The sequence below is a fragment of the Triturus cristatus genome, chromosome 11 (genome assembly GCF_964204655.1).
Source record: "Triturus cristatus chromosome 11, aTriCri1.1, whole genome shotgun sequence".
NCBI lineage: Eukaryota > Metazoa > Chordata > Amphibia > Caudata > Salamandridae > Triturus > Triturus cristatus.
In genome coordinates this window covers 668943182-668962932 of record NC_140594.1, presented here as the reverse complement: position 1 = coordinate 668962932, position 19751 = coordinate 668943182, and the positions used below count along the sequence as shown (strand labels likewise).

The window sequence follows — 19751 nt, the reverse complement described above, 5'->3', positions numbered from 1 at the left end:
TTACACTGTTTAACCATCACCGGGTAGACCTGGGACAAAGCACAGGGTGTCAGTGAGTGTGGCGCGTGCCGGACTCCAAGTGACACAGCCCTTCAGCAGGACACCTCGGGGCAGTGGGAAAGGGGAGAGATGTTTAAAGCGCCCCTGTTTTCACCGGAATCCTGGAACCTGTTGCATTTGTGCATCTAGTCCTGTCGAGCAACAGTTGTGAGTTACACGCTGCTTGCGATTCGTGTATTGTCAGCCGCTAGTAGCGCCGAAAAGCACCGAGGAGCGCTTTCCATTCTGGGCACTGAAGTCAGTTCTGGTAAAACATCTTCAAAGCAGCCGCGAGTGAGAGCGAGCGCGCGAGCCTGTCTCTGAGTGAGAGGTGTGTTTGTTTAGAGGGTGCCCCCCAGGAACTTATAGAAAAATAAGTCCGAGTGGTGTACATTTATCAAAGACGTTTGCTGTGGACTTCCAGGGTGATTTAAGGAAGCCCAACAGGTCCTGAAAGCATCTCTCTACCCTACCTCAATGGCCAGTCTGGGGAGGGAGCGATGGATGGATGGATGGATGGATTCTCCTTACCTGACATGCAGTTTTGAGGGAAGGCGATGCTTACCCCCCCCCCCCCCCACCCCATACAGGCAGTCTGGCTCTTTTACAGCCTCTTTAGCTGTAACTTTCAACAATCGCTGGACTAGCGCTCTCCACAATCCACCTTGAGCGGAGCTTTGCGGCACCCGTAGCCCCTGCAGACATTCCTGCTTAGGGTCAGAGTTGTCTCACAGATGCTCTTTCTGTTACCATTCACCCTTCCCGCCTTATGCTGTGTTCTTTTTCTCATTGTTAATGCTTTATAGATCTTTTTTAGTCCGTTTGATAGATAGATAGATAGATAGATAGATAGATAGATAGATAGATAGATAGATAGATAGATAGATAGATAGATAGATAGATAGATAGATAGATAGATAGATGTCAATTGACAGAGGAATCACTGATTTCGAGTTTTATTTATTTTTAATTCGCATGGAGAGCAGAACGCACATTTCAGTGCACATTTTAAGGCGCTATTAAATTATAAATATAACAGTAGTGGCATCTGCTCTGTGCATTTGTACCCAGGACTGCACCATCGACTGGATTGGTTAAGATATGAGTGCTGCTCATTTATAACAACACCAGCAATGGCAACCGCGGTTTGGAAAGGCCCAAAATCCAGCAGGGCCCCATGCATTAAAGGGACTCGCTCGAAGTGTGTTGTGTGTTGCTCGCTTTTAATCCCTGGCCTGCAGTTGAAGGTAAATTGCGTGGTGGGGGCGTACAGCGTACGTGGAGACGTTATTGCGCGTTGGGGAAGGGAGGGGGGGGGGGGGTCTGGTACCTGCTTGTTCGTAAAGAGCCGTGATTTGATGTTTCAAAATGACAGTTTGGTGGGGGCACGTGACCCCGGAAGAGGATAATTGAATTTCCCACAGAGCATGAGTGTAGCCATTTTTAATGGTTTATCAATAAATCCCGCGCTCGCAGCGCCCCCTCTCCGTTTCCATCGAATCCGCTGCAAGTGCTGCCTAATCCAATTAAAAGCGCACCTGGCCAGGGAGAGGCCTGTAATTAGCAGGAGCCTTTCGTCCCGGCTGCAGCAGCGGCGTGAAATCACTGTGAGAGTTGAGAGGCCCGGTATGCGCACGTATGGGTGTCTGCTTAGCCCCCATTGATCCTGCCTGAGCTGAGAGGCCGGGTATGCGCAAGTATGGGTGCCCACTCAACCCCACCCATCCTGCCTGAGCTAAGAGGCCGGGTATGGGCACGTATGGGTGCACACTCAGCCCCCAACCATCCTGTCAGAGAGTTCGTGTATGGTCGCCCACTCAGCACTCACGCATCGGTGGGCCTCCAGCCCCTCCACGCTCTGTCCTGAGAGGATGGGCATGGGCACGTATGGGTGCACACTCAGCCCCCACCCATCCAGCCTGACTGAGAGGCCGGGTATGCGCACGTATGGGTGCCTACTCAGCCCCCACCCATCCAGCCTGACTGAGAGGCCGGGTATGCGCACGTATGGGTGCCCACTCGCCCCCCGCCCATCCTTCCTTAGCTGAGAGACCAGGTATGGGTGCTCACTAAGACCCCACCCATCCTGTCAGAGAGTTCGTGTATGGTCGCCCACTCAGCACTCACGCATCGGTGGGCCTCCAGCCCCTCCACGCTCTGTCCTGAGAGGATGGGTATGGGCACCCCGCCCCCTCCACATTCTGTCTTGAGTCAGTAGCCGGGTATGGAGTCTCCGCCTCCTCCACCTCCTGTCTGGGCTGAGAGGCCGGGTTTGGGCACCCGCACCCTCCACACTCTGTCTGGACTGAGAGGCCGGGGGTGTGCCCACCCCCTCCACCTTCTGTCTGGACTGAGAACCAGGTACGCTCACCAGCAGTACCCACCACCCCCTGTCCTCCACCTAAGCTCTGAGCTCGGTATGTGCACAAGCACTCAACACACCCTTCTAAGCCAACTGGCCGGGTATAGGCACTCTGCCTCCTCCACATCCTGTGTGGGCTGAGAGGCCAGGTATGGGCACCCCGCCGTACCCCACCCCACAACGCCCCTCCACCTTCTGTCTGGACTGAAAAGCCAGGTACGCTCACCAGCAGTGCCCACCACCCCCATCCTCCACCGAAGCTCTGAGCTCAGTATGTGCACCAGCACTCAACGCATCCTTCTAAGCTAACTGGTGGAGGTCACAGAGGCGTTTTGATGCTTTGGGGAAATGGGTAATTACCCAGGACCCCTATCTTTTAATGACCCCCCCACACACACACACACACGGGACTCTAGCTCAGTCTATGTATTTTGTAGCCTAAATTTAAACGCGTAATTCAGCATTAAACAACATGGGGCCTGATATATAATAGAATAGGTAATACAATTCAAAAGTATTCCAGACATGGGACCCACAACTTATGTCTTGCACTGTCCCTCAAAATCCTTTAAACGGCTCTGGTCGGGGATGGGCACCAGCGCCTCCTTCCCCGCCCTGCACACCAGTCTGTCTCAGCTGAGAGGCCAGGTCAAGTGGAGAAGTCGGTTGATTCTTCCCCCACGCAGCTCTTCTATTGAGCTGGAAGGTCAGACATGTCACCAGCGGCCCCACTACACACCCAGACTCGGAGAGAGCGCATGCGCGCGAGTGTCCACCATCACAACAGCCGTGTATGGGCACCATCAGCCCAGGGCATCTGAGCAGACAGTCCGGGTACTTTGCACAAGCCCCTACCTTGGTCCGAGTGAACGGAAGCCAGGCATGGGCGCCACATTAGTCCGTGTATGCAGAGAGGAACAGTGTTGATGACCCAGCACCCCCCACCCCCCTGCCCACCCCTCCCCACACACACCTACTCTCTGTGTGCTCAGAGGCCGGGCATGGCTTTCATCATCCCTCGGTTTCATGAAGATTCGAATCTGCTTTAGATCGAAGATTCGAATCTGCTTTAGATCTCCTATGAGAATCATCCTCCCTCGAGGCGCTATCTGTGGAGGGCGGGTCCGAGATGTCTCATACATGTACTGCGCATCTTTTACACACAAACAAACCCAATGCTCAGACAGTGAACAAAGATCGTATGATTGTATTGAACTGTTTCATTCACATATATAGTGCCCATAAGTCACTGTTCTATCACTTCGGGGCTCTTTGATACCCAAACAAAGATGGTCGTCCTGGAACAGGCTGAACGTTGCAGGGCAGAGTGAGAGAGGAAGGGCGGGAGGGGGAGGGCACTCGAAAGAGTGTGAGGGTCTGGAGTGACCGGAGAAATAATGGACAACATGTGGAAAGTGCGAGGGAAGGAAAGTGAAAATGGTGTGAGTAAAGATGGGGGCAGGTGAACAGAGGGCAGAGGTTTTCCCAAAACACCTTCAGAGTGTGGGGAAGGGGGCGGAGTCAGAGAGAGTGATATGGCGGGTGAAGGCAGGGAGGTTTTATTTTGGGGGTTCGCCATCTCCTGCGGATCCACATAGAGAGGCAGGGCCTTGAAAGAGCGCCCCAGGCCTGACAGAGCCATCCTAAGACAAAAAAACCCAGTATAATCGAATTATTACTGCTGGTGTCTGCAGGCACCCCCTTATTTCGTCTTCTCCCCGTCCCCACACCTTTCCTGCAGGTAGAATTGGCGGGCTGAGAAAGAGGAGGGCGAGTGTCTACTCTACGGCCTCGGCTCGCGAGTGCTCTGGCTCGTGGTAGGCTGGTTGCCTCAGGGTTCCATGGAGCGTGCCAAGGGGCAGGCCCTGGCACAATCCAAGCCAGAGGGGACCGGCCTGTTCCCGGAGGTCTTTATCCAGACCTGGTTGTGTTTTTTTCTGTGCGGCCGTTCCAGAACTCTGTGCCAGGGCTGTGGGCCCATCTCAGGTGCCTTGCTGTACACACCGATAGAAGTGTGCCCGTTTCCCTGCAGGCTTGTGAGGGCACGGGTGGCAGCGTCAACAAGTTGCCAACTGGCAGAGCCTAGTCCAGGAATGAAAGTGGATGGCAGCAAAGACAGTTGTGGAAACACGGGTTCAAGGATTCGGACACTCATTCGAACGCGTGCACGCATGCACACACACTTTCGCGGACTAGACCCAAACTGTCTACCCCGCAGAGGGTCTTTCTCTGCGAGGCGGCACGTGAAGGGCTGCAAACATGGGTAGAGAGACCCTGGACCATCAAGAGGCCGCCCTACCCCATCACATACATGCACATGACCTGCCACACATGTAGCTGCCGAGTTCACCATCCTCCCTTTCATGAGCCCTCCCACTGTGTCTCCCACACACACACACAAACGCGCGCTGTACATGGATGGAGGCAGACAAACTCTCGACGAAACAGGAATGTAGAAGAGATAGATACTGAGGCCTGGGCTTCCAGAGGCCAGGCACTTGCACTCATGTGCACACATGTTTTAAATGGGCCGGTACTGTCTGGTACAGAGTACCGACACTCTTTCATTTTGAGAGGGAGAGTACCGGCACTTCTCAAGACAGACGTAATACTTTTAAATGGAGAGTACCTGCACTTCTATATTCCCATTTCAAGCACTGCACACAACCACATCCTCTTCTGCACACAACCACATCTTGCTGCAGGTGCGGGGGATAGGACAGTTACTGAGGCCTGGGGATTAGGTAGGCCAGGCACCCGCACTCATGTGCACACATGTAAACGCGTGCACACACACATACCCTGCTGCACGTGCAGCGGCTAGGACAGTTACTGAGGCCTGGGGATTAGGTAGGCCAGGCACCCGCACTCATGTGCACACATGTAAACGCGTGCACACACACATACCCTGCTGCACGTGCAGCGGCTAGGACAGTTACTGAGGCCTGGGGATTAGGTAGGCCAGGCACCCGCACTCATGTGCACACATGTAAACGCGTGCACACACACATATCCTGCCCCACGTGCTGCGGCTAGGACAGTTACTGAGGCCTGGGGATTAGGTAGGCCAGGCACCCGCACTCATGTGCACACATGTAAACGCGTGCACACACACATACCCTGCTGCACGTGCAGCGGCTAGGACAGTTACTGAGGCCTGGGATTATGTGGGCCAGGCACTCGCACTCATGTGCACACATGTAAACGCGTGCACACACATATCTTGCCCCACATGCTGCAGCTAGGACAGTTACTGTGGCCTGAGGCTTATGTAGGCCAGGTGCTTGCACTCCTGTGCACACATGTAGACGCCTTCACACACACATATCCTGCCCCACGTGCTGCGGCTAGGACAGTTACTGAGGCCTGGGGATTAGGTAGGCCAGGCGCTCGCACTCATGTGCACACATGTAAACGCGTGCACCCACACATACCCTGCTGCACGTGCAGCGGCTAGGACAGTTACTGAGGCCTGGGATTATGTGGGCCAGGCACTCGCACTCATGTGCACACATGTAAACGCGTGCACACACATATCTTGCCCCACATGCTGCAGCTAGGACAGTTACTGTGGCCTGAGGCTTATGTAGGCCAGGTGCTTGCACTCCTGTGCACACATGTAGACGCCTTCACACACACATATCCTGCCCCACGTGCTGCGGCTAGGACAGTTACTGAGGCCTGGGGATTAGGTAGGCCAGGCGCTCGCACTCATGTGCACACATTTAGACGCGTGCACACACACATATCCTGCCCCACGTGCTGCGGCTAGGACAGTTACTGAGGCCTGGGGATTAGGTAGGCCAGGCGCTCGCACTCATGTGCACACATTTAGACGCCTGCACACACACATATCCTGCCCCACGTGCTGCGGCTAGGACAGTTACTAAGGCCTGGGGCTGGGGCTTATGTAGGCCAGACAGTTATGGAAGCAAACCAGCACACCTGTGCGCGCAGACACACACACACAAACAGACCCGGCAGAGGCACACGTGTGCACATCACATTCACATAGACCCAGAAGAGTCCATCTATGCAGGTGCGGGTAACAACGATAGTCACCGAGGGTAGACACCAACTCCAAGAGGGCAGCAAGCCAGGCTGTGAGACCTGGGCCCCTCTGGAGGCCAGGCACTCCCATAAACATGCACAAACACGTACAGGCGTGCGCAGAGAGCTTATAGACACCTATGCACAGTCCCGTGCCGCGTGCACCACCGGAACCCATTCGTTTACACAGGCCCCCTCGCCTGCTCTAACCGCTCCCCCTCCCCCACACACATAGCCCCACACCTCCTGCACCGGCTGTGAGGGGCTTGCGTTCTGGTCGGTATGACATTATTAAACTGACCTCCGAACCCACCCAAACCAAGCCTGTTTTTTCACGCCTTTCTTTACACCCTTTCCCTTACCCTCGTATTACTGTAATATTAAACTGAGATTGAGAAAGCAGTCCCTAGATCTTCTTTGAATGGAAATGAAAAATGAGTTTAACACTAATCAATCTTTACGTAGTTTAGAATATCGGTTCATTATCAGCCGGGTATGTGTGCGGGGAGATCCTTAGCCCCCGCCAGATTATGAATCGTGATGTAACATGTGGTGCCTTATTGATGGCATGTGTTTATAATCTGAATAAAGGTATTAGTTCATTAATCACGAGATACACCCTCTGTACAAGGTGCCATCTCCCAACAAGTCAAGCGGCATAAGAAAGGCGTGGGGAATGTACAGAGTGTATTGGGTCGTGTTTGGTGCGCGTGCACAATGTAAGGGACCACCGAGTACAGATCTGACACTGCTCCTGGGCACAGTGGCTGCCACGAGCCGTGGGCATCCCAGGTGCCAGCCTACGCTCCCATCCTTGTGCCTACAGCTGTCCTTACTGAGATGTTCAACCCTACACTATCTAACTATTCATCCATAAAATTGGAGCTAACATTTGCAATATTTCAATTTCCCGATTGTCAATTCCCAGAGTCGCACATAACGCTTTTTCTGAAGCGGCCCAGGACATTACAACCGTGTCTGTGACGACACAGCTCACTGAAGTCCTTTTGTGAACTTTACGAACGCGTCACGCTGGGAAGGCACCTCGGTGAATTCACAGCTAACCACTGACACCCAGTGTGATCTGCGCGTAAAGGTTCGCGTCGCTGCAAGGACGCCTTCGCTGTCCATCCTTCCGAGGTCCGTAGGTTCAGTACCATAAGATGGGAAATAACAGCACCTGCTATATGTAGCGCTTAGAGGCGGAGGGCCTGCTATCTGAATTCCAAGTGATTCTAATAACTGTCGCTCTATTCGGTGAAGCCACTCGTTTAGATGATGTGGCGCATTTGGAAGACCATGTTTGGGTCAAATAAATGCCCCCCCTCACCAAAAAAGTAGACGTTGTAGCACATTTCGTATATACATATTTATTTTACAGTCTATGTTCATAGCACCCCTCTGTAGGAAGTCCCCCATCTTTCCAAAGTGTCTTTGGGCTGCCCCAGCCCTTTTACAGCGCTCGCTCCACCGTCCGATCCGTCGACCCGGTCTGCGGACCACCGCCGAGGGCCGTGCGGAGAATACCGCCGCCGGTCTGCCGGCCAACATCGCCACGGGGCGTGCGGTGATTACCGCCGGCGGTATTTGGAGGGTGGCGGTAACAAGCCACGCACTTGAAACGGAGGAGAATGCTCTTCATCCCAGGGATGTCTAGGTTTCGGGCCATTTGATTCAGTTGTGGCTGGAGAGTCAGGGTCCCTATTTTGAGTTTCCAGAAGAGCGAGTTGTTGGGGTTGGCTGTATATAGGATGATGGCCTATAAGATGCTGGGGTATGGTAGCAAACGGGACTTATACAAAGACAAGGAACACATAATGAATAAAGGCGTACACATACACGCGCACCATTCACAGAGAAAGACAACACAGAATAAATGTATACTGAGATATATTATATATATATATATGTATATATATACATATATATATATATATATGCATATATATATATACACACACAAATACCTAAAAACAGACAAGCAAACCATGCATTACATAAAGTGATTCACAGTAAGAAAAGTAAATAAACAGCACATACTTAATGGAACCCTCACGCTCAACCAAAAATAAAAACAGAGTAAAACGTAAATTTATGGATGTAACAGCAAAAGGTATATGTGTTTAGAGAAATGCTCACCGACGTGTGCACGTAAATCCATAATACACCAGTAAGTACATATATAGGGAAATAGATCATAGATTTAGAATAAATAAAAATATGCACAGCCTCAAATACGTGCACATACACTGTCAAAGCGTGAGTACACGCCCATAAACGCACAGAATGGAAAATTAAGTACATCTAGATTCTTGATTGAAAAACATAATCAATACACATAAAATCATAACAATTAATGAAAGTCCCGCCTACGTATGCAGACAAATACGTACCTGTTAAATGAACACGCGGGTATCTTCATGCACACCTAGTTACATCAGCGTTAAATGCAGAAAATGCTTCCATGCTAAGCACTTTAAATCTAATGCGTGTGCCAATGCTCAGCGAAGCACACACACAAGCAATGAAATTATACATATAGAGCTGGGTATAGGAGTAATGAATACATGCATCAACACACGGGCACACAGATAAGGCATGCATTAGGCAATATGCCCTCGCTTGTCACATAAACGCATAATGCATACATCCTTAAATGCATGCCTACTCGTAAAAATAATATGCACCAGCCGCATAAATAAAAGAACGGATGCGACCAAGACCCCTCTAGGTCTGTGACTCAGCCATGCAGTCAGCGTGTGTCTTGTTTCAGGTCGAGTCTAAAAATGAATCCGAGTGGCTCGCAGTGAGGTCGCCGGAGTCGGACAGCACCTGCCAGGGGCGAGAGAGGATGGCAAAGAGGGTAGGGCGTTTGCAAACATCCGCCACCGGTTGCGTTCACGAAGTGTTAGTCCAGATTTTGCTTGTAACTTTCGATTCTGTTGATTTATTCCGTGGTTCTGGTTGAAAACTAGATTGGGAATCCCGACTGGAATCCTTCCGAAGATAGCCATCAACTCACGCAACAAAGTCCATCCGTCCGTTCACCATCCATCCATCCATTCATTCATTTATCCACCTCACTCACTCGTTTTAGCATTTTTATCTGGATGAATGGGACATTAAAATTATTGTGTACTTTATAGTTTTACTTAGATTGAGAAGTTTGCCAGAGCTACATAGCGCCTCTTACCGCGCGACAGCACCAATGCATTTAGCGCTACACTTAAAAAAGTACACAGGCGAACAAATACTTACAAAAACAATTGACACGTTTGGTTAGAAGACAGTAGTAAGCCCATCTCCGCTGCGATTCGAAATATAAATAAACTGGGTAAGACTGGGGCGACCTGTTGTCCGAATATTTCTTACATTCACGTGCAATATTCTAAACCAATTTAACGCGGACTTAGTTTAAAATCGCCGACTTTTGGGAGCACCGCGGGAGAGGGCTTGCGTCAGGAAAAGTGGGCGGTGCGTGCCCAAATTCACACAGAAGGGAAGGGTTTTTTTGCACGAGCCAAACGATGCAGAGAAGTCGAGAAACGACAAAATGGTAAAAGTAAGGACGGAGCTCTTTGTAATAAAAAAAGTTGGCACGCAGAGAGGCTGGTAGAGGCGCTCTGTAACACCCTCCCTTGGGTGGTTTTTGGAGCATCGGCAGGTTTGGCCTCGAAACCTAGGATGCGAATTTTCCAATTAACCGAGAGGATACTTCGCGAACCTCAACCCCCATTTACGCGGTTCTCCGAATAGCGCCTCTTAGCACCCCTCCGTTTCAAGCCACAGGTTCTCTGTGCACACAGTCAGTTGAAGGGGCCGCAGGGGCTCGCCATCTTCCAATTCAGCTCACCTATTTTTCTACCCCAGGCCCCGAATGGGTTAAGAGTTCGCGAGCGATGGGCGCGACCTTCTCAAAAACCTTGCGGTTCGCGCACTAGCGCCCATATTGGTGGTACAGCGTATCGCGAAAGATGGCTGACAGGAACACAGCATCTGATTTTTACTCAAATTGTAACACTAATATCTCGTCATAGGCCCGCATCGTGGAAAATATACTTCTAATACTATAAAAAAAGAGACCATGACGATTTTGCGACGTTAGGCCGCTGCTCATTATTTTTCGACGGGCTGATTTTGATATATTGGGGTTTAAGGGTCCCGCCGACTTACTGCGTTCTCTCTCCTCTAATGCACCTTCTTTCCTCCTATATTTTCGGAGCCGGGATGGGAGCAGCGGCTTAAAAAATTCAAACCTCGTTTGGGGGGAGGGGGCTGGCAGGAGAGGAGAGGAGTGCTTTGAGCTCAGGACCCATTGTCCCCCCATTTCAAAGGGGGAACCTGCCCGCTGCTCGTCCTATTGATTGATGACGCTGGTGAATAAGTGGGGAGCGCGGAGTGACAGTTCCTGAATGGTACCCTTGCAAATAAAGAGGCCCGTGGAAGGCAGGGGCTGGCTCTGGGGAGTGTGAAGGAGACGGGCTCGCTGGCACTCACCAAGCGCCTAGATAAAGGCGGCCGGCACAATAGCACCTTCTCTGGGGGAACAGACAGCCTTTACAGCACTCCTGGCGTCGTATCCTGCTGGGGGGAGCCTGCCCTCTCCTCGTCAGCCCCTCGGACGCTTTTCTTTGCCTCCCCCAGCAGTTTACTTTGAAAGCAACAATAAATTCCTGAAGACGGGCGCTGAATAACAACACGGCGCTTTGAAAGACAGAGGGGGGAATATACATAGTTTGCTCTGTCCTCCTACAGATCAGAGGGCAGGAAAGTCGCCGAGCTGGGGGGACAGAGCTCCGCGCATCACCCACGCGCGAGAGCTCTACGGAGCAAGAGTGAAAATAGCAAGGACAACACCAGGAAAGTAGGAAGTGACTCCCCAGTGGGTGAGGAATATTAGGAGAAATGTCTCCTGTCCGCCGCATCACTTACAAATAAATATTATCCAGAGGAAAGGAATCAGGCATGTCGTCAAATAAGTATTTTTTAAACTTCTAGGTGTCCTGGTGCCCCAGAAGCTGTATAAAGCATATGGCACAAAAAAAAGAGAGAGCGGCAGGAGCAACTTTCATTCTAGGGGGACCCGTCGCAAGTGGCTCTCCGTCTCCGTCTCCCCAGCCCCTGTGATGAGCAAGGGGTCTGGGTCACACTTCTGCACTGAAGCCACAATTGTCAGGATGAGGAGGCAAAGTGTGAGCCCTTAGCCAATCAGCGCCCGCCCTCTGCAGACGGGACAGTCTCCCGGCCGTCCAATCAGGAGCCAGCAGCCCCGAGGAAGCTCTGAGTGGAAGGACTAATAAATACTCCGGAGCGGAGCCCCCTCTCACTCTGCACCAACCACGTCAGGACGTCCGCCCCGCGCCCCCGCCACTCCAACCCCCCCCAGACCGAGCACGGACACTCACAGCGCCCAGAGTCGTCCTGGGAGCAGCGTCTACCCGCCTGGAAGCGCCCTCCGGTTCCTCCTGCGCTGGGACAGGGACATCGCGCTCACAGGAGAAGTTCCCGCTTTCGCTGCGCCCGTGGGGTACCCCTGGAATTGGTACTAGGAACTTTTCTGTGGTAAACAGTGGGGGGCACACCTGGACTTCACCTTTGGGGTCAGCGTAGCGAGCGATGAGCTGCCTGTCTGGTGCTGTCCCGAGAATGATGCGCCCGGCCCCCGGACAGAGCTACCCCCGCAGCGGATTCCCCCTGGAAGGTAAGAAGGCCCGCAGCGCGGACACTGTGCAGCACAGACAAATTCATGCAACTGCCCACTGGACATTTTAGAAAACCAAAAGTTGAGACAGAAAATAATGAAAAAAGTTGAGTCATTTTAGAAAGAAAAAAAATAATACTCATCAACTTTGTGCCCACAAAAAATCAATTTACGTAAAGCGGCCTGTGTCGTGCAAGCAATTTTAATATCGACTTTACCTGTTTACGCACTTACTTACTTTTTTTGTAGAGAGGTCCCAGCGGAAACCACCTGTGTATAATGAATGGATTCAGACACCGGGCACTGACCATTCTCTTTCTAACGATGCCTCAGATTCCAACTGTTTCGTTTTCGCGAACAGCTCAGCGTGTTTTGTAAACAAATCACCACTTGACCTAATCGCTGTGCCGTTTGCCACATCTAATTAATTGTTTTTGATACACAACCCCACAAGGGAGCAGGGTTTAGGGAAACAACACATGCGTGCGGGGAGTTATTCCAGATCCCAGAGAACTTTGTTAAAACTTTCGAGCAGCGAAAAGTTGCAATTTAATATTCCGCGCGTATCTCAAACAGGATAAAAGTCTCCGTAAAATAAACACCTTAAAATATGTTAATCATGCGCACACAGGTGGTCAGATGGGGCACGTGACTGGCATTGTTTACCAACAGTTCTCACCCACGGTTGATAGATATATTTTTCGCAGTTCGTCTTTTATTTCTGGCTTCATGCAACTTCGCTTTTTGTTATACTATCACTGTGTTATATATACATTTATAGACAATTTACACTGCTTAAACTACAGGTGGATTTCAAAACATTCAGCCGATGTGACCTGGTTTTATAATCTTGAACTATCGAAGCTGCTTTATATATATTGCACAAAAAAACTGTTTTGTTTATATCTTGCGCGTGTTTGCTTTATATCTATCCTCTTAAGCCTCGGCCTTTTTATTTTTAAAATCATATCCCGTGGTGTACTTTAGAAACACACCAGAATGTCTACGAAATATCTCTCTCGAGTTATTTTCAATTTTCTGCTGCAGGTAAACACTCCTAAAACGACACATCTCGCCGCGAAAATAAATAATGCGCGCCTCGTGTAGGAAGTTTCACTTTTGTTTAGAGATCGAGCGTAATGAGTAAAGCTCTTTTGACCTGTGACGCACGGCTACTTACATTACTGATGTAAATACACTTAAGATCTGACTGAAAGACAACACTTTTAAACTCCTTCTTCTGTAGGCCTTTAATTACCCGGGCTGTTTATTTGTGCTACTTGTCATTACTGGCTGATTTGAGTAAAAGTTTGCAGTTTGTGGAAACTTCTAACGCGTGTTTCGCGTTCTCTCCAGTGTCCACACCGCTGGGCCAGGGCCGAGTCAACCAGCTGGGAGGAGTGTTCATCAATGGCCGGCCGCTGCCCAACCACATCAGGCACAAGATTGTGGAGATGGCTCACCACGGCATCCGGCCCTGCGTCATCTCCCGCCAGCTGCGGGTCTCTCACGGCTGCGTCTCCAAGATCCTGTGCCGCTACCAGGAGACCGGCTCCATCCGGCCCGGGGCCATCGGCGGCAGCAAGCCCAAGGTGAGCACCTCCGCCTCGGCGCGGGAGGGGAGATGGGCAGCCGGGGCAGGGTGGGCACCTCAAACTCAGAGGCACGGGGCTGGCACACTGAGGGACCAGGACACCCTAGGTGGACGCGTCCACTCCGAGGCACATTGAGGGGGCAGGAGACCCTAGGTGGACGCGTCCACTCCGAGGCACACTGAGGGGGCAGGAAACCCTGGGCACGTCCATCCTGGTGCATGGTGCTGGCACACTGAGGGGGCTGGTGGAGAGAGAGAGCAGGCACAAGTTGCGCACGACCATCCTACCCACAAGGCTGGCACACTGAGAAGGCTGGTGTAGAGAGAGGCAGTGGGTCCAAACCGCGCACCTCCACCCTGGGGCCGGGTGCTGTCAAACAGACGCAGGAGGAAAGAGGGGCGCACCTTCACCTCCAGCACGGAGCTCGCACACCAAGGTGGCGGGAGGGGAGAGGGACAGTGGGCCTAGGTAAGCACCCTCCTGCTGCGGCATTGAGTGTACTACCTGCACTCCGAGGGGGGCAGAGTGTACACAGGACACGCTTGTGGGGAGACAGGGCAGCGGGGCATAATGTGAACCCACCCACCAGGGCCACTGCAATTATGCGATTGCGTGGCCCTGTATTTTTCCATTATTTGCTGCATAATCTGCAGATTTTAACTTTTTGTTTGTAGCTCAAAGGGTTCGAAAGTTATAAAAAACGCAGCAACACGTTTCTGCATAGAGGAAGGTCCTTTGGAAAAGTTCACTGGTCACCTTTCAATGGCTTATTGCTATGAGGTGCAACTAATGCATAGACAGTGTTAAAATGTGCCACATTATGCAACATAATTTGCCTTTTCTGGCCTCATAATTTACTCAACCCTGCTGCATAATTTGTAGCCTCCCCTTCCACATAATTCCAGTCACCATAGATTTAGTAGAGAAGTGGGGCCCAGGAGGACCCCTGATCCGCCTGCGCACGGTGTCAGTAGGCCAAGGGTAAATCCCTCGTCTCTGAGAAGTTGTAGGATCACAGGGTGGAGGGAAGGCCCTAGCCCCTGCATCCGTAAATGTGCACACAGCTGGCACTGGGGGGCTGCAGACAAGAGGGAGGCTGTAGGCAGCAGAGGACACCTCCAGCCTTCCACACTGATTGGGCTGGGGTGGGCTATCACTATTTGAGCATTACTGGTACACCGAGGCGGCAGATGGGCTGTGGTTGATGGGGCAGGTGGACTGTAGTTGATGGGGCAGGTGGACTGTGGTTGATGGAGCAGGTGGACTGTGGTTGATGGGCGGTGCTATACCTGAGGAACTATCTAGCCTGAGTGTGGTGGTGGGTCTGTACTCTGGGAGCAGATCTAAAAAGGCCTCTTTACTGTATTAACATACACCAAGTTACCCCATGTGATTAATGATGGTTATTTACATAATTAATCTGTATGTATAAAAAAGGAGCATTAATGACGACAGGATCTATCTATCTATCAATCTATCTATCTATCTATCTATCTATCTATCTATCTATCTATCTATCTATCTATCTATCTATCTATCTATCTGTCTGTCTGTCTGTCTGTCTGTCTGTCTGTCTGTCTGTCTGTCTGTCTGTCTGTCATTTGATTTGTTACTTGTAATATCTGCAGCGTGTGAATGTAATTCAATTTGAAAAAGTACTTTTAGAAAGAAAATAAGTGTTTATGTACAAAGGGCGTGCTTACTTTGAGGGTATTTTATGTGATTTATCAACTCCATGGCCAGGCCTTTTCCTTTTTGTGAATCACAGCGAAGTGTTTAGCAAGCCTCCCTACTAGACCCAGAACACGCTGAATTCTTTGTGTTTCCATTTTGTCAGCGAGTTTTGGGGCTGTTTTTATTAACGGGGCAATCACTTGCCTAGAACGTCAGTATTTTTCGGTGACTACATCATCAGTTTCTTTTGGTTTGAACTAAAGTTCTGTTCACATTGATTCTGATTTACACGTGAACACATTGCATTGTGTTCAATTCGCAGCCGCTTTATTTTTCTCACGCGATTCTAAATTCTGGAGGATGATTTAGAATTTGGATTCAACATTTATGGTTTTACCACAATTTGAAATTCCCTTTTTATACAGCCCTCCCTCCGTATAAGTGATGCTTGGAAGTAGAACGTCGTAAGAGATGTATTGTTTTCTAGCATATGGAATGTGTAATTGTGATATAATTTAACAAGAGTGTTAATATTGACAGTTTATCAGGAATGGAAGAACAACTTTGGGACTCTAGAAGATATTATAACTTGCCCAAGTTACACAATTTTGTCTTAGTGGAATCTCAGAAGTTTGGATTCGTCATTTAGCGCATAATGTAAAAATACACACGGCACTTAATTGTGATGTGGACATATATGTTCATTAAATTCACGCGTTAACGTGCACACTTTCCAAGATTTATACTTGGGTATGTTCTGCTAATGATGATGGTAATTTTAGCTGTGATTTTTAGCGCCAAGCATTGCTTAGTAAGGCACTACATTCTTCTCCTGAAACCAACCACACTTTTCTCGTCTTCCCCACCCCACTGAAGCAGGTGACCACGCCGGATGTGGAGAAAAAAATTGAGGAGTACAAGCGAGAGAACCCGGGCATGTTCAGCTGGGAGATCCGAGACAAGCTGCTGAAAGACGGAGTCTGCGACCGGAACAGCGTCCCCTCAGGTACCGGCTTCAGTGCTACTCCCAATCATACTTTACCCATGAATGCACGAGAGGGTGTTATCCCACAGCTCCCCGGGCCATGCAATAACAATCCATTAATGCATCGCACCACTAACCTACAAGCCATCTTCCTTTTCTTGCGCGTTATGTAGGGGGTCAGGCAACCAGGCAAGCCTGGAGGTTCGCGTCTACACATTGTCCGCGCGCTCGGAGCTCCTTTCAGTGTGCTTGAAGGGGCTGTCGCTGCTTCGCCAGAGCATATTTTCTTGGAACACTGGCCGCTGCAGATTCATAAATGTGGCTTGCATTTGCCTCCTAATTTCTGCTTTCGGGGACTGTAGTGCGCCTTTAATCACAAAAAGGCAGCGGAGCGCTGTTTCCCGACTGAGAGGAGACATTCCAGGGTATGGAACCGCTTAGGGGGGAGCGGGAGGAGGGCACCGCTGGTGAGTCCTGCGCCTGTGTGTGCAGGCACGAGGAGTGCGCGGGGCGAGGGAGCAGACACAGTACACTCCTCGAGGTGATCTGTGGAGTGCACTGTTTTCGCCATTATCACGTGACGTGCATCTCTGGCCTACTGTGTACCTGTTGTGGGACATTCCGACACTTCTTCGCCTATTACATCAATTTTAATCAAAATAAGCTTTAGTTTGGAAATTTGTCAGCTGATATTCCAATATAGTGCCGGTCTATGTTTGGCAGGAAGTTAGCCGCCAACACAGTTCATCCACAGCCACAAAGATTTTGAACGCAGCTGGGGGAGCACCCTTAGTATAGATTTTATTGTGACAGGGTGGTATGCAGTTTTCTGTTGTTGAAATAAATTATTGATCTGCAGATTACTTCTGGGCTACCATTTTAGGTCTAAGTTATCTATCCATCCATCCATCCATCCATCCATCCATCCATCCATCCATCCATCCATCCATCCATCCAGCCATCCATCCACATATATTTTCACAGCCCTTTAGACCTTTGCATCCCACACAACTTGGTCTACAATACTCAAACTCACCCACTCCCTAAAAATCACCAGAGTGTTTTAATGTTTTTTAGGGGGGGGGGGGGTTAGTAAAAAGGGGTTACATTATAGCACTACCATAATGGCTCTGGACTAAATATTCTGTGTAAAAATCATGTAACCTTCGCGTGAGGTGATATGCAGATACTTATTACTAGATTCACAAAACTTTCTTAATAGTAATTGTTACTTCTGGGAATTCAGGAATAAGTCAGTTGTATGCAAAGATTAGCCTCTTCCAGTTACAGTGCATTTTTAGTGAATCAGGTCCATAGATAGTCCATTTCACAATCAATACAAAGGTGTGTATTGAAGTATTTATATATACACATCAGATATATGTGGGCGTGCATGCTCTCTGACAAGCAGATGCATGAGCACACACACACGATAGATATATGTACACACACATATATGTATACATATACATACACATATATGTATATATGTGTGTGTGTGTATATATATATATATATAGAGAGAGAGAGAGAGAGAGAGAGAGAGAGAGAGAGAGAGAGAGAGAGAGAGAGAGTAATAACATGGACATTGGCCTATGCACTGTAGTAATAATTGTGTGAGTGTGCATTTATAACTAGATTTTCTTAATAACTTGTTACTAGAACACATTGATTACATTTGCATCATACACAGACAAACACACATATATTTATGCCATGGCAGTAAAAATAAAGTGGCTTACTCCCACATGTTATTTCAAGCAACTGAACTAATAAACACACATTCAAACGTATTACTGTAGGCAAAGGTATAATTCCAGTTTACTGCCACAGTACATCAATACTGATAAGAATAAAAGCAAGGTTTCTGACTCACAGATTGCATGTAACAAATACTTTCAACAGGGGAAACAATTTTCCTAATAGTCACATGGTCCCTTCAATTTGATTTTATCTTACTGCACTAAGTTAACCCTTTGCATCCTCGGTTTCTTTAAATATCTTTTGTTAAAACAAGGGAACATGAAAATAATGTCAGGTCACAAACCATATATGCTAATGTGCAGTGTGTAATATGCCAATTATTATCAGTGGTGAGTGAGGGGGGGGGGGTCATTATGACTCCCTCCTGGCTTTGCCTCTCCTGAGGCATGGGCCCCCCAATATATATATATAATATATATTTTAAATAGTAATTTAGTTGACGATACCTTTTCATCAAAAGATTGGGAAAGAGGCGCCATCAGGGGCAAAAAGAACATTTATTTTTGTGGACGGTGGTACCATGTTTTCACTGAACGGGGCTCATTTCAGGGGATTTGAATTTAGATGTGTATCAATCACATAAGTAAATGCACTTTTTGCATCAGAGAGTGCCTCTGTCTTTATTTTAAAGGAGCAGGGATATGTACACCTTTGGGTGTGAACAATATAGATACTATTTGGAGCAGATAGTTAGATAACTTTCAAGCTTTACATATAAGTATGTATATATGAGGATCACTTGCAGCACATGCGCACGCGCACACACACACGATAGTAGGCCTGGATTATACAATCTCATTAAATGTGGCCTGGCATTCCTCCTAACTGTTGTCTATAGTGCAGGTGGGGATGTGTACATCCACAGTAATGTGTGCTCTGTGTGACGTTGAGTCGGGGGAGGGGCCTCTGCATGAGGAGTCTGTGCTGAGGGAGCCAGAGAAGGGCACCACTGAGACACAGCCTCCACCCTCCCCTGTTTCCAGCCAGTGTGATAACGGCCTCTCCTTTCTCTCTGTTTGAAGTGAGCTCTATCAGTCGTATATTGAGAAGTAAGTTTGGGAGAGGGGAAGATGATGATGATGAGGAGGAGGAGGACGAGGAGGCAGAGAATGAAAGAAAGGAAGTGGAAGAGAGCGAGAAGAAGACCAAGCACAGCATCGATGGCATCCTTAGAGAAAGAGGTACTGTAAGGCCCCTCCCCCCACCTCCCAACCCCGATCTAGTGACGTGTACATTTCCTAGTCAAACCTGGCCCGGCCATCTCTGTGCCAAGGAGTGGGGGGCGATGTGTGTCAGAAGAGGGTCCAGCAGGCAGATACCCCTGAAAAAGCAGCAAGGGCCCGACTCTGCCACAACCCGTGCGAATACAAAACAAAGCAAGTTCAATCGGCAACACTGACATTTCAAATTATTATAAAAGCTGGGCTGGACAGGGCAAGGATGTTTAGCATAGGTCTAGCATGGGCAGAGCTGTGCCTTATTTCCAAGATATCCAATGTCTATGTGAATGAGTTTCTATGCAGATTCAATGCATGTACATGTATGTTAAGAGCCTATCTAGAAAATGTACATTGGGTCCTG

General features: G+C 49.3%; 1 protein-coding gene across 7 annotated transcripts in view; it reads left to right on the top strand.

The window, feature by feature from the left end:
* Positions 1 to 19751, top strand: part of PAX3 (paired box 3) — a 123186-nt gene that overhangs the window by 3124 nt on the left and 100311 nt on the right. For 2 of the 7 annotated variants that reach the window (XM_085634260.1, XM_085634257.1), the window contains exons 1-4: positions 11930 to 12152; positions 13509 to 13744; positions 16301 to 16427; positions 19193 to 19351. In XM_085634260.1, coding sequence (XP_085490386.1) covers positions 12068 to 12152; positions 13509 to 13744; positions 16301 to 16427; positions 19193 to 19351 — 607 coding nt within the window. In that variant the 5' untranslated portion in view covers positions 11930 to 12067. Of the gene's footprint in view, positions 1 to 11753; positions 12153 to 13508; positions 13745 to 16297; positions 16428 to 19192; positions 19352 to 19751 lie in introns of those variants that run through there. The other 5 variants (XM_085634259.1, XM_085634256.1, XM_085634258.1 and 2 more) reach the window with 5 other exon arrangements.